The 22492-nt window shown below is 38.7% G+C and overlaps 2 protein-coding genes across 2 annotated transcripts; both read left to right on the top strand.

Moving 5' to 3' along the window:
* Positions 1–2152: 2152 nt before the first annotated feature.
* LOC118777702 (NXPE family member 2-like) lies at positions 2153–5243 on the top strand. The gene is made up of 3 exons (XM_036528814.1): positions 2153–2778; positions 3808–3947; positions 4699–5243. The coding sequence occupies exons 1-3, from the start codon at positions 2153–2155 to the stop codon at positions 5241–5243; spliced, it is 1311 nt and encodes a 436-aa protein (XP_036384707.1).
* A 3405-nt stretch (positions 5244–8648) lies between these two features.
* LOC118777703 (NXPE family member 4-like) lies at positions 8649–17214 on the top strand. Its single transcript, XM_036528815.1, has 7 exons — positions 8649–8698; positions 10166–10215; positions 12129–12296; positions 13114–13766; positions 14425–14486; positions 14609–14824; positions 16670–17214. The coding sequence occupies exons 1-7, from the start codon at positions 8689–8691 to the stop codon at positions 17212–17214; spliced, it is 1704 nt and encodes a 567-aa protein (XP_036384708.1). The 5' UTR covers positions 8649–8688.
* The last annotated feature ends 5278 nt before the right edge of the window (positions 17215–22492 follow it).

The following is a 22492-nucleotide window of genomic DNA, read 5'->3' on the forward strand; positions in this document are numbered from 1 at the left end:
ATCTGAATAAAATCATAATAAGTAAGGAAAAGAGTGGCTTGTCTGTACATTTGCCAAGTTACCCAGCATGGCTTTTTATTTATTTATTTATTTTTTAAATTTAGGTATTATAACTATGAATGAAGGTTCTAGAAGTACTGATCATGCATCTAACTTAATGATATATGATAAATAATTTACTCCGATCACCAGGTACATCTATGCAATTATTTTTGTTCAACTGAAACTCATTTTATACTAGAACGCAATTGTGTTCCATACTGTGAAATAAAATATGCCAAGTTATTAACAATCAACAGCCTATTGTGTACACAAAGCTAAAGACAAGGCGTGACTGCTGATTTTCTGTCGTGTCCTGCTGATTTAAATGATCAGTTTGTTATTAAGCAGCTGCAAGAGTTCATAACGAGTTGATCATTCGAATCAGCTGTGTTGGAGGAGGGAAAGATCTAAAACATGCAGGATAAGGGGTCCTCCAGGAGAGGTTTGGGAAACGCTGCACTAGTGTATTGCTGAATTAATACATAATTTTATACGCACTGACTTTTCTGAAAGTAGTAACATCAAATATAAAAAAAATATCATAAGCTGAACTCATGTTGGCTCTGGGCTAAATTACTATGTGATTTAATATGCCTCTTCAACATCTTTGTTAGTCACATGATGTCATTCCACTTGTCTCTGTCCATGTAGTGCTAAAATAGTGCATGTTTTTCAAGAAAATGAAAAATGTTAGTGGACACAACAGATTAAAGGAATGCATCCATATAGATATATCAAATGTATAATATCATGTATCATATAGATAAAATATTTCAAAACAAGACTTGATGCACTTATTTTGGGGCAGGCCAAATTAACAGGCTACTCTCAACATTTGTGTCTGTATGAAAAAATATGACAGAAGTTCTTAACGAAATCTATTTGGTATATCTCAAAAACAAAACTTCATAATATTAAATTTAAAAACTGAAAGAATATAATATACTCTAAATTTTGACCTATTCAATGAGGGCAGCATAGCATTGTATTATAGTGCTCAAAGAACAGATGAAGATGATGTTATATAAAACTGAGACCACATCATAATGGCCCTATTTTGCAACACCAGCTACAGTATTTACAGAAGTGTTACTGATGAAATAAGTCTGCATGTTTATTTGTTTTTCAGAGCACTAAACCAGACCATCCATCAATGGAGAGATATAGTTTTGTGATATGTGGATGCAAGAATTTAGGAAAGAAATTTACTTTCATTTCTCTCTGTATCATGATTTTGTTTTTTCTATATTTTTCCAACATGTTAAAATGGACATCGATAACGGTAATGACTATTTTATTTATTGATTTATTGTTTATTTAGGGGTGGGAGGGCATTCAGTCTACCCATGAATAATTAAGACAGTGTTACAGTTTGCCAGCACAGCTAAATATGTATTTTAATAATGAACATATGTGTCAGGAAAACAACAAAAACAACAAAAAAAATGAATAGATGTCATTGAACAAACTCTTGTCATATGTCTGCATTCATATATCATGGTTTCTCTCTAAATATATTTAAATGACCATACGTCATTATGGATTCATTTTCTTTCTGTTCATGAAAAACAGATAAGGATAAACAGATAAGTTGATTCTCATTAATCCTTGTCTCCTTTACTGAGTGACTCTAAATAGTGTGTGTGTGTATGAGTGTCAGTGAGTATTATGAGTGTGTCTGTGTTAGTCATGTGGTAGAGTTAAAATGCAGAAGTGATAAAATAGACAATACACAAACTGATCCACTACCTTCCATCTCTTCTGACTCCAGGCTCTTCTGGATCTTCAGCTCCATGCTAAAACTGAGAAGATACATGCAAGTGAGGTACAGACTGCAGTTTTACACATGCCCTTATATAGGCCTTAGGCCATCCTCATGACACAGAAACACTAAACTAAACAGAAAAAGTCCTCGTTCATGGGTGGATATAGGGCAAGATAATGAAACAGGCTTGTACTGGTTTTCTTCCTTAATGTAAAATTCAGTCATCTTAGGTTTGATTTGGAAACATATTATAGAAACACATCATAGATTACTAAAGCAAAATATGATAAATCAAAAGTCTATAACCGTTTCTCACAGGAGCCAGTTGTTACTCCACACAAGGAGATGACAGTGGATGATGTAATGTCATCCCTGTGGAGGAATTTCCCAACAGCCACCAACTTCACTTCTTTCCAGAGCTCTTCCAGTGCCCGACACAGTGTGGCCAGACTGGAGCAGCCCGGGGCCCAGTTCTGTGTGGGAGACACACTGAATGTGCTGGTGGAGATGAGAGACTATAGGGGGCGACCAAAGGCCTATGGAGGAGACTTCATTCTGGCTCGGATCCACTCTCCCAAACTTCAGGCGTCTGCATCAGGAGATGTCACTGACTTCCGCAATGGCTCCTACCGTGTGCATTTCACCTTGTTCTGGCCTGGGGAGGTGCAGGTCTCTGTGCTGCTGATCCACCCCTCTGAGGCAGTGCAAGTCCTCTGGAGAACAGCAAAACAGAACTACAATAAGGTTGCATACACGGGAACCTTTGTCAATGGGAGCAAAACGGAAAAATCTCTTTGTGGTCTCCGACTGAACACAGATAAACCTCTGTGTGAGTACAAAGATGAGAAGGAAGAAGAATACTTTGCCTGCATCCAGCCACCAACTCTTTCTTGCAGTTCTCTCAACACCATGACCTCCTACAACACCCCAGGACCTTCTCTCACAAAGGAGGAGACCCAGCTTCTGGCCCAGTAATGTATCAGAGCCACATATTGCTACAATTTACAGTGTTGTCACTTGCCCCAAAAGTAGACACAGTGTAATAATCTGAAAAGCTTCAAGTGTAAATGATGTGGGAAAGTGCCATTGATTTTGTAAAATTTGCACTGACCTGCTTTAACTGTATATGTACTTTTAACTGTATATGTACTTGAGTCTCACCTTCTCTTTAAATGTTGCTGAAAAAGATATATCTATAACTTTGATTTTCCAGAACAGTCTGTGTCCACCCACATCATGAATGAGTTAATTCACTCGCTTGCTAAAATGTGGGGTTTCTCACTGACTTTCCATACAAGAATGTTGTACTTTTATTATTTCTGTTTTGGTGTGGCTAATGATGCTGATTATATGCAAAGCCATTATGCAGCACAGAAGGTAAAACTTTTATGAAATACTTATTCTCTTGAATAAAAACCTGCTACCTGCTCAGGAATAAGGGACACGTTCTGACTATGGTATGGGATAAACATGTCTACTTTTGTCTGATATGGAGACCAACCTACTACCGTACTTCAGACAGCTAATGTGAGTCAGTGGAATACATTGTTCTAGGACTTGTACTGCTTAAACCTCTAAATACAATTCTTAAACATTTCTGTTGAAGGAAAAACATTGGAGTTCAAATACAGAACAACTTCACCACTGTGCATGCCGTCAGTTGTTCTGGTATGTCCCATTTTGCCTGTGTCTGCTGCTCTAATTTACTTACCTCCACTTCTACTGTAAAGAACCTAATAAAACCATTTAGATCTATGGGACTCAGAAAAAATAGGTAACAGTAATGGTAATAGTTATAGAATTGGGTGGTATTGACAGCTAAAATAATTTTGGAAAGGTCAATTGAAATTGAGTTGACTACGCTGACATCACCAGCAAAGATGTCTATCACTCTTACATGCGTTCTCTCTCTCTCTTTCAGTCACAGCCCAAAGACCAACTGAAAAATGTATGGCAGGCATGAAGTCTCCTTTTCCTAGTGGCTATTTCTTTGCAAACAGGTGGACTTCCTCCTTTTGTCAAACAGGTTCCTTTCTTAATGAAGATGCCATTAACAGCTGTTTGATGGGAAAGAGACTCTACCTCAAGGGTGACTCCACTACACGTCAGTGGATAGAGTATTTGGAAAAGAACTTGAAAGGTAAGAAACTTGCAGAATTCATGGAAACAAAGTTTAAAGAAACAGAAGTCTTCATGTTTAAAGAGTTAATAGGTGCTGAACTGACAATAATATCATTTTGGATTACAGCCAATCACAATCTGATTTTTCTGATTGTATCATCCCTTAAGCATCATTTCAAAAAGAAACTTCTGGTGAATTCACTGAGGGAACCACCTCTGCTGTTGCTCTGTGTTCAAATTATTACACAACTCACTCTTCCATGGTGGCAAATCTATCATTGGGTTACACAAGATAACAAACCCCAATGTTTCCTTATATTTGCAGATGCCGACCTTCTAATGGTCATAGGGTATATTACATTACAGAAGAATTGGAGAGGCTTGTTTTTGTTTTTATATACCTAATCTGTGGAATCCCCTACCCAAGCAGATCAAAGGCACCATTTGTTGAAAAATGTAAAAAGCAGCCAACAATTCAACTTTTATTGCTGCTTTTAAAAAATCTTAATGTTTGCTATTTTAAGTCTTTATTTTATCTATACCTCTCATATTCCTGTTTTTTGTGTTTATTATTTCACTGTTTTATTTTAATGCTGGCTTATTATGTTTTATTTTTCTGTTACTGCAAGCACTTTGGGGTGCAAGACTGCAGTAAAGGTGTTTTTTTCATTTTTAAATAAAAACATATGAAGTTTTTCCTAAGACAGTAGGTTTCCTAGAATACTATGGTGCTGTTTATTCATCCTGTGTGTCATACTGTGTTTTCTCAGGTCTGACATACATAAAACCAGTTGATCCTTTTTCATCTGAGCTGGCTGTTGATGCCCATAGGAGCATCACTGTTCAGTGGAAAAATCACGGGCATCCCTGGATTACTCATCACAGCAACCAAGTAAATAAGTGTCCGTACATTTCCAGAGGTTTGGACACCTTAGATCTTGGTGGGGACGGGCAGGATATAGTGGTCATTGGAATAGGACAGCACTTCCGGGCCTTCCCTCTGGAGTTCTTCATCCACAGGCTCCTCAATATCCGTCGAGCGATCTTACGACTACAGGCCCGGAGCCCTCAAACCCAGGTCTTCATCAAGCTGGAGAACAACAGGGAGTTCAGCTCAGTGATTCTGCGTCTGAGTGACTGGTACGGCCACATGCAGAACCTGGCTCAGAGGAAGGTGTTTGGGGACCTGAAGGTGGGGCTGGTAGATGCCTGGGACATGTCAGTGGCCGCCAACACCTTTGCTATCCACCCTAACAAGATTGTTGTCTCTAACGAAGTGGCTGTCGCACTGTCATACCTCTGTCATGATCTGTAGAGGTGTCTAGTATGACTATATGCATGGTAATATCTATGTCCATTACCAAGATAATATGTGGGTACAATAGGAATAGAGTTACTAATAACTGTCTTGTGAGTTAGTATGTGGCATGGCTAAAAGTCAAGGTAGCGATTCATGGCATAAGGTCAAGGTGGTGTTCAATTTAAGTAAAATTGGAGATGCTATGCTGGTATGTCAGAATAGCTGACTATTAGGTTGATATGTTACTAAGTAGGTAAATGTCTACATCATTGATTATATGAGTTGCACTGTATCAGAATGATGTGATTCATAATTTGGATAACTAGCTAGCTAGGTATCTATATTAAGCTACCTTATTTAGCTAGCTAGCTAGCTAGCAAAATTTATGAATGCCCACAGCAGTTCCAGGAGTTCCAAAAATCATAATTTTGTCTATTTCTCTTGTACAAATTCCCTTTACACATAGTCTAGATGATTGCATCTTCATTATGTATATCAGGGGTGGCCAACCCTCTCCTGGAGAGCCACATGTCCTGCATGTTTTAGATCTCTCCCTGCTCCAACACAGCTGATTCAAATGATCAACTCGTTATGAACTCCTGAAGGTGCTGAATAACAAACTGATAATTTGAATCATCTGAATTTGAATTGAGTCATATCTCTGCAATGCTTTGTTGGAGTGATGCCAAACTTGGTACACTCTGTTGGTATTAGCGACACTGGATATGCACCAAGTTTCATGAAATTTGGCCACTTGGGGGCGCTATACCACTAAAAATCATTAAAATACCCATTACTTTGGCAGAAAAGCAGATATCTCAACTAAATTTCTTGAGCTTCATCAAAGTTAAGGATCCTATCTGGGAACTTAGGAAACCTCCACATCAGCCATTTTGTGTTTCATCCATCTTTGATTTTGTCAAAAACACATTTAACCACCTCCTCCTAGAGTTATGGCACAATGAGGTTTTGTGTATTACCTCTTTGGACCATTGTCTTTAACACATGTTAAAGGATAGTTGCCAAGTTGAACAATGTGGCCACAGTGTACCCACAAATTCACCCCTGAAGTCGCCATAAAGGAAGAGTGGCCATATCTCTGCAATGCTTTTGTTCATTGGCATAAAAGTCGATACACATGCTTACAATTAGGCCTGGGTGCCACACAGCAAGTTTAGTGAAATTTGGACACTTTGGGGTGCTATACTGAAAAAAGAGGTTTAAACACCCATGTGTCCATGTACTGTTTATGACATTTTGTTCTAATGGACATCACAAGGCACAAACCACACAAAGAAAAGCAGATATTGCAACCAATTTTTTTTTCATTATACAATATGAACAGCAGATGGCGCCATTTATCTGAGATTGTTGAGTGGTATTAGAAATCCCAGTAGACTAGTTTATTTTTATTTTTATTTAAATGTGGTAATTTCATCTGACAGATGTAGAAAATATATCAGAGTACCTTGTTTTATTCAGTGTATTTTATTAAATTGATTTCGGATTGAGATTTCCTTTATTGTCATTTTATCATGTGCTTGCGTACAATCAAGAATGAAATGCGGTTTCTCCTATATCAACAGTGTATATAAATTACAAAGAGGATTAAAACAACATATTCCATAAACAATACACTCAGTTTTGTAAACATTTGGAGGGGAATAGCAGCATGTACCCATGATTTTGGATTTTTTCAAATACCCAAAAATTGCACTCCTCCAACAACGTTGGCACTTCTCATTGCAATGTCCCAAGAAGGCACACTGCATTTTATGGCACTGCTTATGTTTAAGCTTGACATATATGTAGTGGGGGGCAGTGCGGTGGTGCAAATGGGTAGCAGTACTGCCTAACATTATGGAGGTTTCAAGTTCGGGGTGCGTCTGCTTTCAGTTTGTACCTTGTCCCTGTGTTCATGTGGATTTCCTCTGGGTATTCTGGTCCAAACACATTCAGGTAATGTCAATTGGACATGCTATATTGCCCACAGAGTGATACATGTGAGTGTAAGAGTGGGTGCCAATGTGTCTGTTCAGCCTGTGATGGATTGGTGTTTTGGTCAGGGATTGTTCTCATTAGTTGTCTACCTGGTGGGCCCTGAGGTGCTTGGCCCCTTCATTGCTGCTTGCAGCTATATTTTTTTCATGTATTTTCCCCAGATTTAGGCTAAGGAGAAGGACACTTCCTATACAGCTCTATGCTGGGAGAAGTGCAAGCACCCGATCGACCAGCAGGGGATGTACAATGAAGCAGACCTCTGGCCGACCGACCCTCCCCTACATCTCTCGAATTGGCTGAAAGAAGCCAATTTGTTCAAACGTTAAATAAATCTTTTTAAACAGATCTAAAACTACATCAGTGCTCTTGAATATAGAATTTAAATCCTAAATATGCATTTGAGAAACAAACATTTAATTAAAAAATATACAGATTATACTGCGTTTTATAAATATAGAAAAGAAATAACCTTTAATCAGAGTTGCAAAACAAAGATTTAAGATTTAAATAATGAGTTTAAAAAAGTACATAATTAGACATTTATTTATATATTTAATATTCGCATAGAAAAAAAGACATATTTAGGTCTAAATCTTAGCTTTAGATCGTTTGAAAGATATACTAATAACCTCTGCCCACTGCTGACTGACAGTGGTGTATGGTGGAGAACAGGGCAGAGAAAATGAAGGGCGAATTTGAGGGATATGTGCTACAACTAATATATGATTAATGTTACAGTAGCAATAATGATCCGTTTAATGGTGAATCACTATTATGCATAAACAAGTGTCTCCTTGACCCAATGGTATAACTTTCAGATTAACTGCATAACTTGTGAGAAACTGATTACGACAACTAACATAGAATAGGCTACTGCAGCACTTGAAACAACGTGTATCCTCTTAAAAACAACTAAAACCCAGGTAATAATCAATATGGCTACCTGTTCCAACATCATCTGTCATGAGAAAAACTGCTGTCAATTTCTTTTTAAGATTTAACGACGTAGAAACTTCGTCTTCCAGAGACATTTCTGATCGGCTCTTGTTATTTAATTATTTACCTCAGAAAGCTCTGTTACATGAGAAACTGCAGAACAACAAAACTATGATTTTCTGTGATATGTGAATGTATATCTCAAAGTAACTGAACAGGAAGCTGCGGTTAAGCTACGGGTAAAATGAGAAACTGCCAGATAAGTGGTTGAAGCTCCACTACTAGAATAACCAACAACTGTTGGTAGAAAGCCCTAAAACAAAATGTACCAAAAGCACGCACATACTGATTTTGGTACGTTGAGTACACATCGTTACACAATTTTCACGACAGCATTTATAGACACCATTTTTGGTATTGTAGCCTATATCCCCTGTGAGAGACACTCCTAGCGGAACCGTTAGTTCTAAAATAGTACGCGATAACTGTAGCATGCGAGGACTTGCAAGCTTACGGGAAGGGGATGGAAAGACGTAAGTTTCTAATTTCAAATTTTGTAAAATGCAAACAACAAATTAACCTTTATATTCCAGATGACCGTGTGTTTGTTCTTCACGTGAAATTATTCGTTGTAATTGTAAATCTCACGCATTTTCTGAAACTCCGGAACTTAAAATATGCGAACGAAAAGGTTTGCAATGTTATAAGCTTGCTTTGGTAACTTAACATCAACAGAGGAATGTTTCAAGGAAGTTGTTTTTGAGTATAGAGTGTCTAAAGTACGGTTACGCTTACAAACATAGGGCTGTCATGAAAATACTGATACCAAAATGAAACCAAGTGGGCCACCGCGCACAAAAGGGAAGTAAAGTTGGGTTTATAGAAACTGAATAAACACTATTGCAAAGCAAAGCTATCTATCCTAAATTCGTTTGTTTCCAGTGTTAGCTCAACTTTTCCTAAATACAAATGGAAAAGACGGAAAAGAGTCAGGAAATGTCCATAATAATAATAATAGAATTGGAGCACGTATTGAGATGACAGCAGGAGATAATAATCGTAAAAGAGGCCAAGAAGTTGGTTTCGGGCAGGACAGTATTTTGTGTATGGTTTCATAGCAGTTCGACACACAGAGGGTAGAGATTGATCCTACGTATGTTGTGGTTATGTAACTATTGTACTTTATTGACCCTAATAATCAGGATCACAACGGAGAGTAGGAATCATAACATAACATAAGGCATTCTGCTAAGTGCCATAGGTACAAGAGGAGGTTTGAGGATATAGTGCTTTTACTTAGCAAATAGAGCTAATATGCTTGTTCTGGGGGGTTGCTTTTCAATTGTGATGTGTTACATGAATAAAAAATAAATGACATTTTTATATCTTTTCAAATATTGCAGAATCTTAAAAATAAGTGGCATGCATAGCTTGAGATATTACTACAGTTTCTGTGTAGGTCTTTACTGTGTGTTATCATGTAAGATGAGACTTTAAAAGGTGATAATGTGAATCTTCAAGCTACTTATAAACGAACACAGACATATTACATCTGAAGTGTACTTATTAATGGCGGTATGTTATGATAGTATTGAATTTGTGCTAGTTGTCATTCTGGTCCGGAAGTGTAATAAAGTCAATGCTGCATGAATTATCTCCCATCTTGTTAAAATGAGCTAGGCGTGGCAAAAAAATTACTCTTTTTTTTTTTTAACTATGACTGTTTTACCATTATATTTTGAAATCAGTCATATTTTCAATGTAGCCTTTATTTTCATTCAGTATATTTTATGAATATTCAAATAGATTTGGTTGTATGTGATGTGTTTGTGGATATTTATTTTGTTAAATCAGAATGCAATGACAACAGAGTGTGGAACTGCACACTGCAAGTTCATGTAGCCTTCTTGGTTGGCCCAGATTTACAGAACTGCTTGGTTACATATTACTTCTGATGTAAAGGTTCCTTGCTTTTGTCTTATTATTCACCTGTTTTACAGAACACAGCACAAGACCATTGCTGACTGAGAGGGCATTTTGTCTGAGATGGGTATGTATTCATCATAACAAGACTTATCTTTTATTAGTCTGTCTGTTTTTGTGATGTGCAAATAGCAGTCATGGTAATTGCGTTATGAGACCATCTTAATCAAAGCAGACCTGAATGAACATTTATATCACATCTAATTGATTAAATTGATCTAATTGATGTTAATCAAATTGACAAAAATCTGTACATGTATCAAAACCATAACAGTTCCTGTAATTTGATGGATATATCTGAGGCCACTGTGGGAGTAAATTACCTCCATAACAACATTTTGCTCACAATATTAGTTGGATAAGATTAGGATAGGTAAAGGAAAGGCGGGTCATCTGAAAATTTCATAAGGTCACCAGAGCTTAGATTTAAAAAATGGTTTCATTGACTTCAGTTCAGGTCTTAAAACTATGAAGATGAGTATAGTGAAAACCAGAAAGATATTGATAATTATATATATAATAATATATACAACAGGTACAATACAAGTACAGTTGTCCCATTGATGCAGTACAAAACTATTTCCAGTTTTTAAAAAGGTAGTGTTACTGCCCTGCTTGTGATGTCATAAGCCATTTCAGCTTCTCTGCTAGTCACATGATATCATCCCAGTTGCACTACAGTTGTCCTAATGTAAAGTTCCTGAAGCTTAATGAGTAAATGAATAATAGTGTTTCACACTGTGTGCTAAGAAACTCTGTGTGCTCCCAGGACAATCTCCTTTACAGTTTGGATTCAGGGCTGGTCATTTCACAGAGACTGTCCTTTTCTACATCACTGAAGCCCTTCAATTAGCCAGAGCATCCTCCCACTCTTCAGTCTTAATTCTTCTAGACCTTTCTGCAGCCTTTGATTCAGTGGACTACACTCTACTTCTGTCCACCCTTGCTATGTTAGGATTGCTGACACTGTTCTTCTTGGGGTTCAGTCCTACCCCTCTGGACACTCTTTCACAGTGTCCTGGTATTTTGGGTTGTATAGACCCCAAAGCCTGCCTGCGGTTGTCCCTCAAGGCTCTGTACTTGGCCCCTCCGCTTCTCTCTTAACATGGAATCTCTTGGCTCTGTCATCTCCTCCCGTGTCTTTTCCTACCACTTCTATGCTGAGTCGTAGGAAACAGTGGATGGTAGACCACCACGTAAAACTTAACCTGGCTAAGACTGAGAAGCTTTATATCCCAACCATCCTCCCTGTTTGAAGACCTTTCCCCTCAGCCTAGACTCTACAAGCCTTTTCACCAATAGCACTGCTACTGTCAAAAGCCTTGGCGTAATTATTCATAGCCAACTGTCCTCCTATTCAGGTTGGAGCGGCGAGTTGGGCATGCGGATTCTTTTTGTACAACATCTGAAGGATCTGCCCCTACCTATGTATTCTACGCAGCTCCTGGTTCAGGCCCTGGTTCAGGTCACACCCAGACTACTGTAATCCCATTTTGCTTGTCTTCCTGCCTGCAACTAATCCAGAATACAGCTGCATGACTTGTCTAAAATCTCCCTAAACATAGGCAATTTTAGAGTGGCACATGAGGAAAAAATATGAGGAAGCCTTTGGATTTACCTGCAAAAGAGAAACAATTTACTTTAGTTTCAATGGAAAGGTGTAACATTTTGGACACATTTAAAAATAGGTCTTTGCGGTTTGATGAATTTTCCTTTTCTAGTGTGTTACTGCAGGATTTTAATCAATGGACACTCACATTCACCATTGTTCTTCTGAAAGAAAAAGTCATTTTACAAACTGAATTTAAATTCAATTCAAATTGAAACTCTCATAAATCCGTCCTGGATTCTGTCAAGCCTGTATGACATTTTATAAACATTCTGAAATATTACTGTATGACGTGAATATTTCAGGCCATAATGGCCCTGTTGTGCAGCACTGAGTATGTACAGTTGTGTTATTCTTTGCCTGTTTTACAGGATGCTGAGCCAGACCATCCATTGAAAGATGGGATTTCCTCTGCAAGAAGGGGATGGAACTGTTCACTGAAGAAATTTACCTTCATTTCTCTCTGTTTAATGGTTTTTCTTTGTTGTTTTTTTTATCGTTTGTATATCTCCAAGATGTCAAAATGGACAACAGTAACGGTAATAACTGTGGTGCAGCATAACACTTACTGCAAATCAGGGTCCCTTTTACATAAATTACCAACTTCGGTGGGTAGAGGGGGGAACATTAATAAACCACAAAACTAATGTACTGCTGTAGGACAATTTACTGTATACTCATATATGCAGATTATGACATGCCTCACAATTAATTGGTGAGCAATCAGTTGCGAATTAAGCAGTTAGGCTACAGCATATTGGTAGGAGCAGATCGTGATGGAGTAAATTTAATCCAAGGTACAACATTGTAACACTTGTGTAGTTCAGCAACTGCAGGCAGATGATTATATAATATGCATACTTTATCATTTGGTGATTCCAATCTACTTTCTCCTATTCCAGGGTATTTCACCAAGCCAGTTTTTACCCCCTTTATGTAACCCTGTCTGGAAACATCAATTGTACAATGGGTTAGAAAAATTAAATTAGAAATAACAGCTTCTGAATTCCCAATGTACCTGAATTCAAACCAACTTGGAATTTCCTGCCATTTTTCACGTGAGCAGTTTGTTAATCCATACAAAGAGGTGACAGTGGATGACAGTAGATTTTTCACATGCTCTTTTAAAGGCCTCATGACATAGAAACACTACAGTCCCACCAGTACACTCAGTGAAACAGGAAACTGTCCTGTTGAGGTATACATGGCAAGATAATGAAACAAGCTTTAGATAGATGTCATGTTTGCTTCACTATTACACAATTCACTGTTTCAAATTAGACACATTCATATTGATAACAAAAATACAAGTAAATAATAACATAACTTTTTAATTTGCTTCCACCATTTTAACAGGAGCTATTTGTTACACCATACGAAGAGATGACAGTAGAGGATGTAATGTCCTCTTTACGGGGGAATTTCCCAACAGCCACCAACTTCACCTCTTTCCAGAGCTCTTCCAGTGCCGGACACAGTGTGGCCAGACTGGAGCAGCCCAGGGCCCAGTTCTGTGTGGGAGACACACTGAATGTGCTGGTGGAGATGAGAGACTATAGGGGACAACCAAAGGCCTATGGAGGAGACTTCATTCTGGCCCGGATCCACTCTCCCAAACTACAGGCTTCTGCATCAGGAGATGTCACTGACTTCCGCAATGGCTCCTACCGTGTGCATTTCACCTTGTTCTGGCCTGGGGAGGTGCAGGTCTCTGTGCTTCTGATCCACCCCTCTGAGGTAGTCCAAGTCCTCTGGAGAACCGGGAAGCAGAACTACAATAAGATTGCATACACAGCAACCTTTGTCAATGGGAGCAAAACGGAAAAATCTACATGTAGCCTCCGACTGAACAAAAAAGCCCCTCTGTGTGAATACAAAGACGAGGAGGAAGGGGAATATTTTGCTTGTGTACAACCCCCAACCCTGCCCTGCAGCTCCTTGAACACCATATCCTCCTACAACACCCCAGGACCTGTTCTGTCAAAGGAGGAGACTCGGCTACTAGCCAAGTAATGTATCACCAACGCACAGTGCAGTTATTTAAAGTGTTGCTACTGGCCTAATAACACATCGTCTACAAACACCCGATATGTTACAGTTAAAGCTGTAATCACTTTTAGACTCTATAGTTTGTGTTGTGTTTACTAGCTAGCTGAGGGGGCAGTGTTCCTTTGTGAAGACAGCCATGCTTTACCAGGGGCAAAACAAAAAAATTATCCATGTCCACTATGTGTTCAGATTAGAGAGAGGACCAGTGAGAGAGATTAGAGAGAGGATCAGTGAATCTGATACATTAGAACAAGGCCATTTATGATGCGGCCGATTATGATGAGGCTGGTTAGTGGGGTGGGAACAAGAGTGCTGCTCTTAAAACCTCTGTCTCCTCAAAATGGTTTCAAGGTGAGCATTAAAAACACAGAAAATCTCCTGTCTTGGGCCCCCAACTGGATGAATTAGAAAGGTGCTTGTTCTGGTCCAATGGCTCAGACTGCTTCCTACCCAGGAAAGATGCTTTCTGACTATATTAAAACAGAGAACATCCCCCGCTGCTTCATTTGTCTGAAGGGAAGTAATGCAATTCAGTGAAAATGAAGCTTATGAGAATGTGTTCCATTACCTGAACTATTTTAAACTTAAAAAATAATGTTTTATTATTTTCCTTTCAAGGACAAATGTTGGATTACAAGTAAAACACAACATTAGCCCTGTGCGGGTCATCAATTGTTCTGGTATGTCGCTTTTTGCCAATATGTACCACTCTAATTTTTTCCTCCAATTCTAATTTCAAAAATCAACACTGTGATGAGGCAGTTATCACTCTTTTAGGGGTCACTCTTTGTCTCTCTTTCAGCTGCAGCCCACAGACCATCTGAAAAGTGTGTGCCAGGCATGAAGTCCCCTTTTCCTAGTGGCTATTTCTTTGCAAACAGATGGTTTTCCTCCTTCTGTCAGATAGGCCCCTTCCTTAGTGAAGATGCCATTAACCGCTGTCTGACAGGAAGGAGACTGCATGTCAGAGGTGACTCTACAGCATGGCAGTGGGTCAGCTATTTGGGAGAAATGCTAGGTGAGCAACAACATTGCACATGCCAAATATTTCCAACAAGCCAAATAGCCATGGGAGTACAGGAGTCGATCCATTGCTGCAGGATAACTTTCTTTGATATGTTCCCTCTGTAGTATATTATGAGCATTATGCTTGTGTAAGAGGTTGCAATGTATTATTTTATGTGCAGGAATCTTAGGAGCTGAAAGTCTTTCCCCAGCTAAAATTCTATTTCAGGGTTTTAAGTGACCTGTGTAGCTGAGGTTTGTTTCTGAAAACAAGGCTGAAGGAAATACAACATTTTTAAATGTGAGAACATGTACTGTGTGTCTCATACGTCATTAAATTGGGCTTTAAGTTGTGTCAGTATTTGGAAGGAAGAGGACAGATGTTGTGGACCTGTGGGACTTTGTATATTGACAATGCAGGCTGTACACTCCAGCAAGTGCAACAGAGCTCTGAAGCAGGAGTCAACATGTAAGCCTGTTAGATGTCGCCCCCTAGAGCAAAAAAAAAAAAAAAAAATTCTAAAAGTATTGTCTATAAGTACTCCTGGAGAAGATTAATGTCCTCTAATAAAATTGTAACGCATGTAATTTTCTCTCCATAAGAGTGTCTGCAAAGCAACTAAATATAATGTAAATAGTCTGTCAAGTAAAAATGCCATTCTCCTTTTTTGAGTTAGTGGATGATGAGAATATCTCTCTAATCTATCTATACAAATAAGAACCATTTAAGTTATTGTAGGGAGGTATCTTGGGGGTGGTATAAAATGGGAAGTAAAAAATTGGATGAATCAAAGGACAGGGAAATTAAAGAACTAATAGCAGCTGTATGACTGCATTGTTAATGTATACATGTTCAGCTATAACAAACACATTTAGATGCCTAAATATATGCCCATTGTGGATAGTCTTGTGTTCAGGGAATTAACCAGTAATGCATACCTTGCTTAGAGTATAGCCATGATGAGGTAATGATGATACAGTAATGATGAGGTCTCTAAAAAGTTGCCCATTTATGAACAGCTTGTAGACTGAGAGTATGGCATGCACATTATTTTGTCTACCTGCATGTGCTTTAAAAACAGCTGCCCAAATCTCTGTTCATTTTTATGGTTATTGATGGTCAAGGCTGACATTTTTAACTTTGAGAATGTGCGCTCTTATCTTAATGAGTTCCCTGTCCCTTGTCCTGGTCTTTATAATTTTCCAATTTAGCAAAGTATATGCTAACATTTATGGATGTCAAATGTAGATTTCCGAAGCTGGTGAACTTCGGTAAGTGCGAAGTCTTTGATAGAGTTTTCACAGGGTTGTTGGCTCTTTTGCAGAAGTTGTTCAGGGTTTTCTTCTTTTTCATTTGGCATGCTGAAATGTTGCCTCCTGGTTGATATTGTGTGAAGGTCCATGGTAGTCTTGCACATACTGGAATTTTCTTTAGTTATGTTTGATGCCTTGTCATATCAAGCTCATGCAAGTGTATCAGTGAAAACTTCACCAGAGAAGAAATTGTATCAGCTCTGATGGCAAAGCAGCTGTGTTTGATGAGCGATGTGGGTTCTCCGCTGTGGAATCTTGTTTAACTGATACATTAAACAGAAACCACAATACTGCTATTAGTATGTTTGGTTACCTTGGGAGTGAGGCAGCAGCCAGCTGTGCAAAATCATTCACCCACTGACTGATGATTCTGATCTGACTTCTGTGTATTTTCCAAATATGCCCCACAGTATCTGCTCTGTGCAAAATGATCACACACCTGCACTAACTGATAACAATTGCCTTATGTGTGAATCCCAAATATCCACCACAATACTACAGGACACTCTTTTTGTTAATCCTAACTGTTTCTGTCTTTTCTCAGGTCTGACATTAAAAAAATCATCCATTACTTGGATGCCTTTTCTGGCTTTTGATGACCATAGGAACATCACTATTCAATGGAAAAAACATAATCCCCCTTGGATCACTGGCCACCACATCAGCACGAAGGAGTTTGTGTACATTTCCAGAGATCTGGACAGTTTAGTTGTTGGCGAGGCCAGTCAGGATGCAGTAGTCATTGGAATAGGACAGCACTTCCGGGCCTTCCCCCTGGAGTTCTTCATCCACAGGCTCCTCAATATCCGTCGAGCGATCTTACGACTGCAGGCCCGCAGCCCTCAAACCCAGGTCTTCATCAAGCTGGAGAACAACAGGGAGTTCAGCTCAGTGATTCTGCGTCTGAGTGACTGGTACGGCCACATGCAGAACCTGGCGCAGAGGAAGGTGTTTGGGGACCTGAAGGTGGGGCTGGTAGATGCCTGGGACATGTCAGTAGCTGCAAATACCTTTTCCATCCATCCTAACAAGATTGTTGTCTCTAACGAAGTGGCTGTCGCACTGTCATACCTCTGTCATAATCTGTAGAGGTGTCTAGTATGACTATATGCATGGTAATGTCTATGTCCATTACCAAGATAATATGTGGGTACAATAGGAATAGAGTTACTAATAACTGTCTTGTGAGTTAGTATGTGGCATGGCTAAAAGTCAAGCATTCATGCTTTGCCACAGAGCAGGCTAATAATGGACATGATGTTTGGAACAATGTGAGGTAATTTTTAAAATGCAGTAAAACTATTTACAGATTCATGTATGCCGCCCGACCGGATATGGAAATGAACGAGTCAGTGAGTCAAAGATTCGAATCATTTTATTGTTCTGAACGAAAGGAACTGAATCACTAAAAAGAATCGTTTTGAACAGCACTAGGGTACAGTAGGAAGAGAGTTACTAATGACCTGCTTGTGAGTTACTATGTGGCATGGCTGCAAGCCAAGGTGATTTCATGCCGCAGGGTCAAGGTGGTTTTTAATGTAAATCAAATTAGAGATGCTTTGCTGGTAAGTTAAGATAGCTGACCTAGGTAGGTATATTACTAGTTAGATATATCTAGGTTGGTATATGTTTGCATGTATGTTTGCATTGCTTTGTTGTGTATATTGCATTGCACTTACATGTTGATCTTTGCGTGTACTTTGTATGCATGTTTGCTGCTAGGGATTGTTCATGTGTGGCTAGTGGTGTCCTGTTTGCACAGGTTCTGCGTTCTGGGGTTTCACTACGTTGAAAACGGTGCTACAGAGCTGTATAACTTTTTCTATGGAATTCCAAATGTGATGCACAGCATAAAAATTTGCATGAATTTTTCCCAGATTTAGGGTGGGAAAGAGCTTTGAGAAAGGGCTATGATGGAGGTGCACTGTTGAAAAGGTCTTTCAGTCAATTGCTTCTGGGGCAAAACTAAGAAGTCATCTTGAAAGCAGGCCTGAATTGACAATAACTGCATTGAGACAAATTCTGAGGACTCATTACATTGAAAATGATGCAACATAGCCGTGTCATGTATTTTTCCCAGATTTAAGATAAATCTCAGCAAAACTTAAAACTAAAACTTAGCAAGATTTATAGGAAATCTTAAACCTTCTTCTCAGACAAGAGTGGCACAGTAATATATTTGTTTATTTATTTATTTTTAATTTAGAACGCCCAGTGCTTTCTCCCCCTTTCTCCAGTTTGGAATGTCTCGTTATGTGCTTAGACGCAGGCAGCACCTATTGCTGCAACCAATATTATAAATACGGGAAGGGCCCGAAACACGTGACGTATGGTGGCGCTTCTTAACACGCTGCAGCCCCCATGCTAAGCTTGCGCAGACGTGAGTCAGAGGAGGAGACTTCCTACACAGCTTCGTGCGGGGAGATATGCAAGCGCCCGGTCGACCAGCAGGGGTGGCCCACGTACAATAAAGCAGGCCTCTGGCCGACCTACCCTCCCCGGAATGTCTCGAATTGGTGGAAGGAAGCCAATTTCAACCAATCAATAAATCTTTTTATAAAAACCCGAAAACATATCACTGCTTTTAAATTTGGATTTAAAAAGAATAAATTTGGACTTTAAAAATAAACGTTTAGCTTTAAAAAATGTATAGATTATAACTTAAAAACTGAATTTTATAGCTATATAAAAAATGTATATCTTAATCCAGATTTACAAAACCAATGATTTTAGATTTAATTTTTATATTTATTTGCAAAGGTCTCTGTGCTTCTGATTCATCCCGCTGAGGCAGTGCAATTCCTCAGGAGAACTGGCAAGCAGAATTACGATAAGACTGCATATGCCAGGACCTTTGTCATCGTGAGCAAAACGGAGAAATCTCTGTGCAGCCTCTGACTGAACACAGATAAACAGATAAACCTCTATGTGAATACAAAGATAAAAGGGACAAGGGACTTTGGCTGCATCCAAATGCCAGCCCTGCCCTGCAGTTCTCTGAACAGGACATTCTCCTACAATACCCCAGGCCTTTCTCTCCACGCATCACAGACTCAAAACTCCTGTCAAAATAAACTACAATCTTAATTCTTAGAAACTTGATTTTTTGGCTTTGAAGTGGGCCATTACGAAGCGATTCTGAGATTACCTCTCCCAATCCTCTCACCTCACTATATGTAGTGATTACAACCCTTTAATGTATACAAAGCAGAACATTACTAAGTAGCAGAACTGGCAGATTCGCATTTCACACTGAAATACTGGCCTGAAACTGCTAACAGATGCAAACCTTCTTTTGAGGCAGCCAGTTAAAACTGAAGTTCTAATGAATGAGTGTACACAACAATGTCAGCCTGACATTCTAAATGCAGTAGGAGAAGCATTGGTTGCTCATAAGGGAGGTGACACAGGCTGACACTATGTGCAGTGTCACCATGTTACGTCATCTGACGGATAGTTTCACAGTGTCAGTCCAACCAATAGTGGATGAGGACATTCATGAGAAGAAGACCCAGTAATAAACTGTAATTATATGTAAAGCAACGAAGCAATTGTCTAGTAGCCAAAGACAAACCGAAAGAGCCAGTTGCAATAAAATGCCTTCTCAGTGAGCAGCCTCGATGGTTAAAAAACGTGAAAATAGAATCCTGTAATAAAAATTAACCTCCAGATGTCAGCTGATGTCAATGGAGAAGAATAGGTTTATTCACAAAAGTGTGCCTCAATCATAGGTTTATTCACAAAAGTGTCAAACAAGTTTGTGTAACCTATAGCATGTAAGATGGTTAGAACCATTTAGATATAGAATCATAGATTTCCACATGTCCTGTAATGTCCTTTGGGATCCACCATGATACCAATATTGTACAAAATACAATATGAACTTAGAAACTTAACTTGATGATGCAAATAGAAATGTGAGAATATACTTTTTCTACATTGCAAAATATGTTAACTGAGAATTGCTGATGTGAAAATAAATTCCTCTCTTTTTAAGAAAACAGACACAAACTGTGTTGAAATTGTGCACTCCTTTAGGTAAGACAGCCCTGCATGCTATCTTTCTTCAAGGAAGAATATCAAGACAATACATTGTTATGGTTCTGAAGGCGCATCTCAAGGTTTAAATGCCAAGAAGTAATTTAATTGGTTGACTGGAAGGGTATCTGGAAACTGTTATCCCTTAAGAACCATTTTAACATGGGGTTTAACATGTAGAATTCACGATGTTTTTGAACTGTGTATGCACAGCATATCACGGTTACACAAATTCAAGGAGTGACATGAATCACTGTTCTTTGGAAAATATGCAGTATAATTTCAGTAAAATTTCACCTAGGTAGAGATGTATGTTCTTTAACTAGCACTGAGTTTACTTTTCATTTCTAGCCTCCACTGTCATTTTAGATGTTTACATCAGAGCACAGACATTGGTGCTGTTCACTTAAGCCACGTTGAGAAGTTCACAAAGTGAAATTGAATGATTAGAGCAATATACTAATGGCTCTATAGGTGGCTCTATGCAGCAAGTTAACTCACCTGACATCTTCCATGGTTAGAGTTCTTTAACAAGGAACACATTTCCATTCTCCTCAGTTTATGCTGAATGCTAACAACTTAAATAATTGTATACTAGCAATATACTATGAAAGTAATGCTGTACAAATATAAATTTGGCCTGCTACAGGCAAAAGGCTTATATCAGGACAATGAACATTTCATTTGGAACAGGGTAGCACAGTTATTGAAATTTCATAAATGTCAGTCATTGGCAACAGCTCCTTTGTCCTATTCCAAAAAGAAGTCCTTTAGGGGTTGTCGACAGTCTCTGGGGGCAGAAGAAAACAGGCCCAGAGAAAAAAGAGGCTGACTGTTCAAATGAGTTGACAAATGTTACAGCGAAGGGCTTACATGAACAGGAACAATGTTTCAAAGTCCCTAGTTCTCCAAGATTCCAGCATCCAGTTGAGTAGCTCAATATGAATGGACATGCCAATACTTAGTTCAAGTATAGTACTTGAGTCAAAAGTTTGGACGAACCTGATTAAGGTAATGGGAAACATGCATTCAAAGACATTTTGATGTAAAGACTTATGCTTAAATGCTTGAAATTTGTTTCTTAGACAAATATAACTAGTGAAGTTGTAAATATCTTCACAAAAACTTTAAATACATTTTGGTTGAAGAATCTAAAATATAAGATAGATATAGGTGCATTTTTTTTTTTGCGCAACACATAGCTCCAGTTACTCATTTTTTAGAGGGAAGTAAATATTAAGAGGTTTTGCTAGACTGTTGTCCTTGCCTTCAGTATTGCTCCACTGGACATGGCCCTGCAGGGGTTCTTAGTGTCCTGCACTGTCTTTTTGCACCATTTATCTGTGACTGCAGAATCAGCTTTGCAGTTAGCATGTGGATGATGTGGGGATGAGGTGAGGTGCTCAAACTCCTATTCCATTAACAAAGCATCTGAGCTGCTGGGAAAACTGGGGTCTATTATGAACATGATGTAAGAGCTGTGCCTTACATCTCAGAATTATTGTTTCACCTGCTAGGTTGTGGATAAGGTTCTGATGTTGTTGAAGGTGTTATGAAATGATTTTCAACATGAAATTAATATTTTTAATGGTAGGTCTACAAACAGGAAAAAAGTATGCCAGGTGGGGTTTTACAAAGGCCTGCGTTATTTAAATAACCTTTGTTAGAAGTTCGGGTTTTCAGATATAATGCCTTCCTGTGTGCAACCATTTCTCCATCCTCTTCTGCATCACATATTGGTTGGTACCTGGCCAGGTACATGCCTCTGTCTGAGGTTAGTAGTAACAGTTGTAGGAGGATGGACTGACAGAGCGAAGTCTCTCCATCTTATCAAAAAAATGACTGCATAAAATAAGGAAATGTGGACTGCAGGCATGCGTAACATCTGGCAGCAAACATGGATTTTACAAGGAAAGGCTCCCTATTGTGTACTATATGCTTTGTTAGTAAAATCAATGTTAAAATGTTTGAGAATGACTTCATTTGTGCATTCAATATTTTCATAATTGTTTTTTGTTGTTGTACTTGGTGATGGTATTTTAAAATGGAAAAATACAATTTATGATATGCTGTCTGTAACAAAAACACAAAGTGGACCAGCAAGCCCTTGTCATCATTGCTATTCTGATGCAAAAAGGAAAAATTTATAGACTGAAAGGACAGTCCATTCCTGATTGTATTAAATTGGTATCTGAATCTCATGTTATTGATGTTCCGTACAGATGCACTGAAATATTACCACATTATATTGCACATACAAAAGTGCATTGAGCGAACATGGACAGCAATGCAACGCAAACACCTAATTAAATAGCTTGAAACTGTGTTG

This window comes from Megalops cyprinoides, chromosome 5 (genome assembly GCF_013368585.1).
Source record: "Megalops cyprinoides isolate fMegCyp1 chromosome 5, fMegCyp1.pri, whole genome shotgun sequence".
Lineage (NCBI taxonomy): Eukaryota > Metazoa > Chordata > Actinopteri > Elopiformes > Megalopidae > Megalops > Megalops cyprinoides.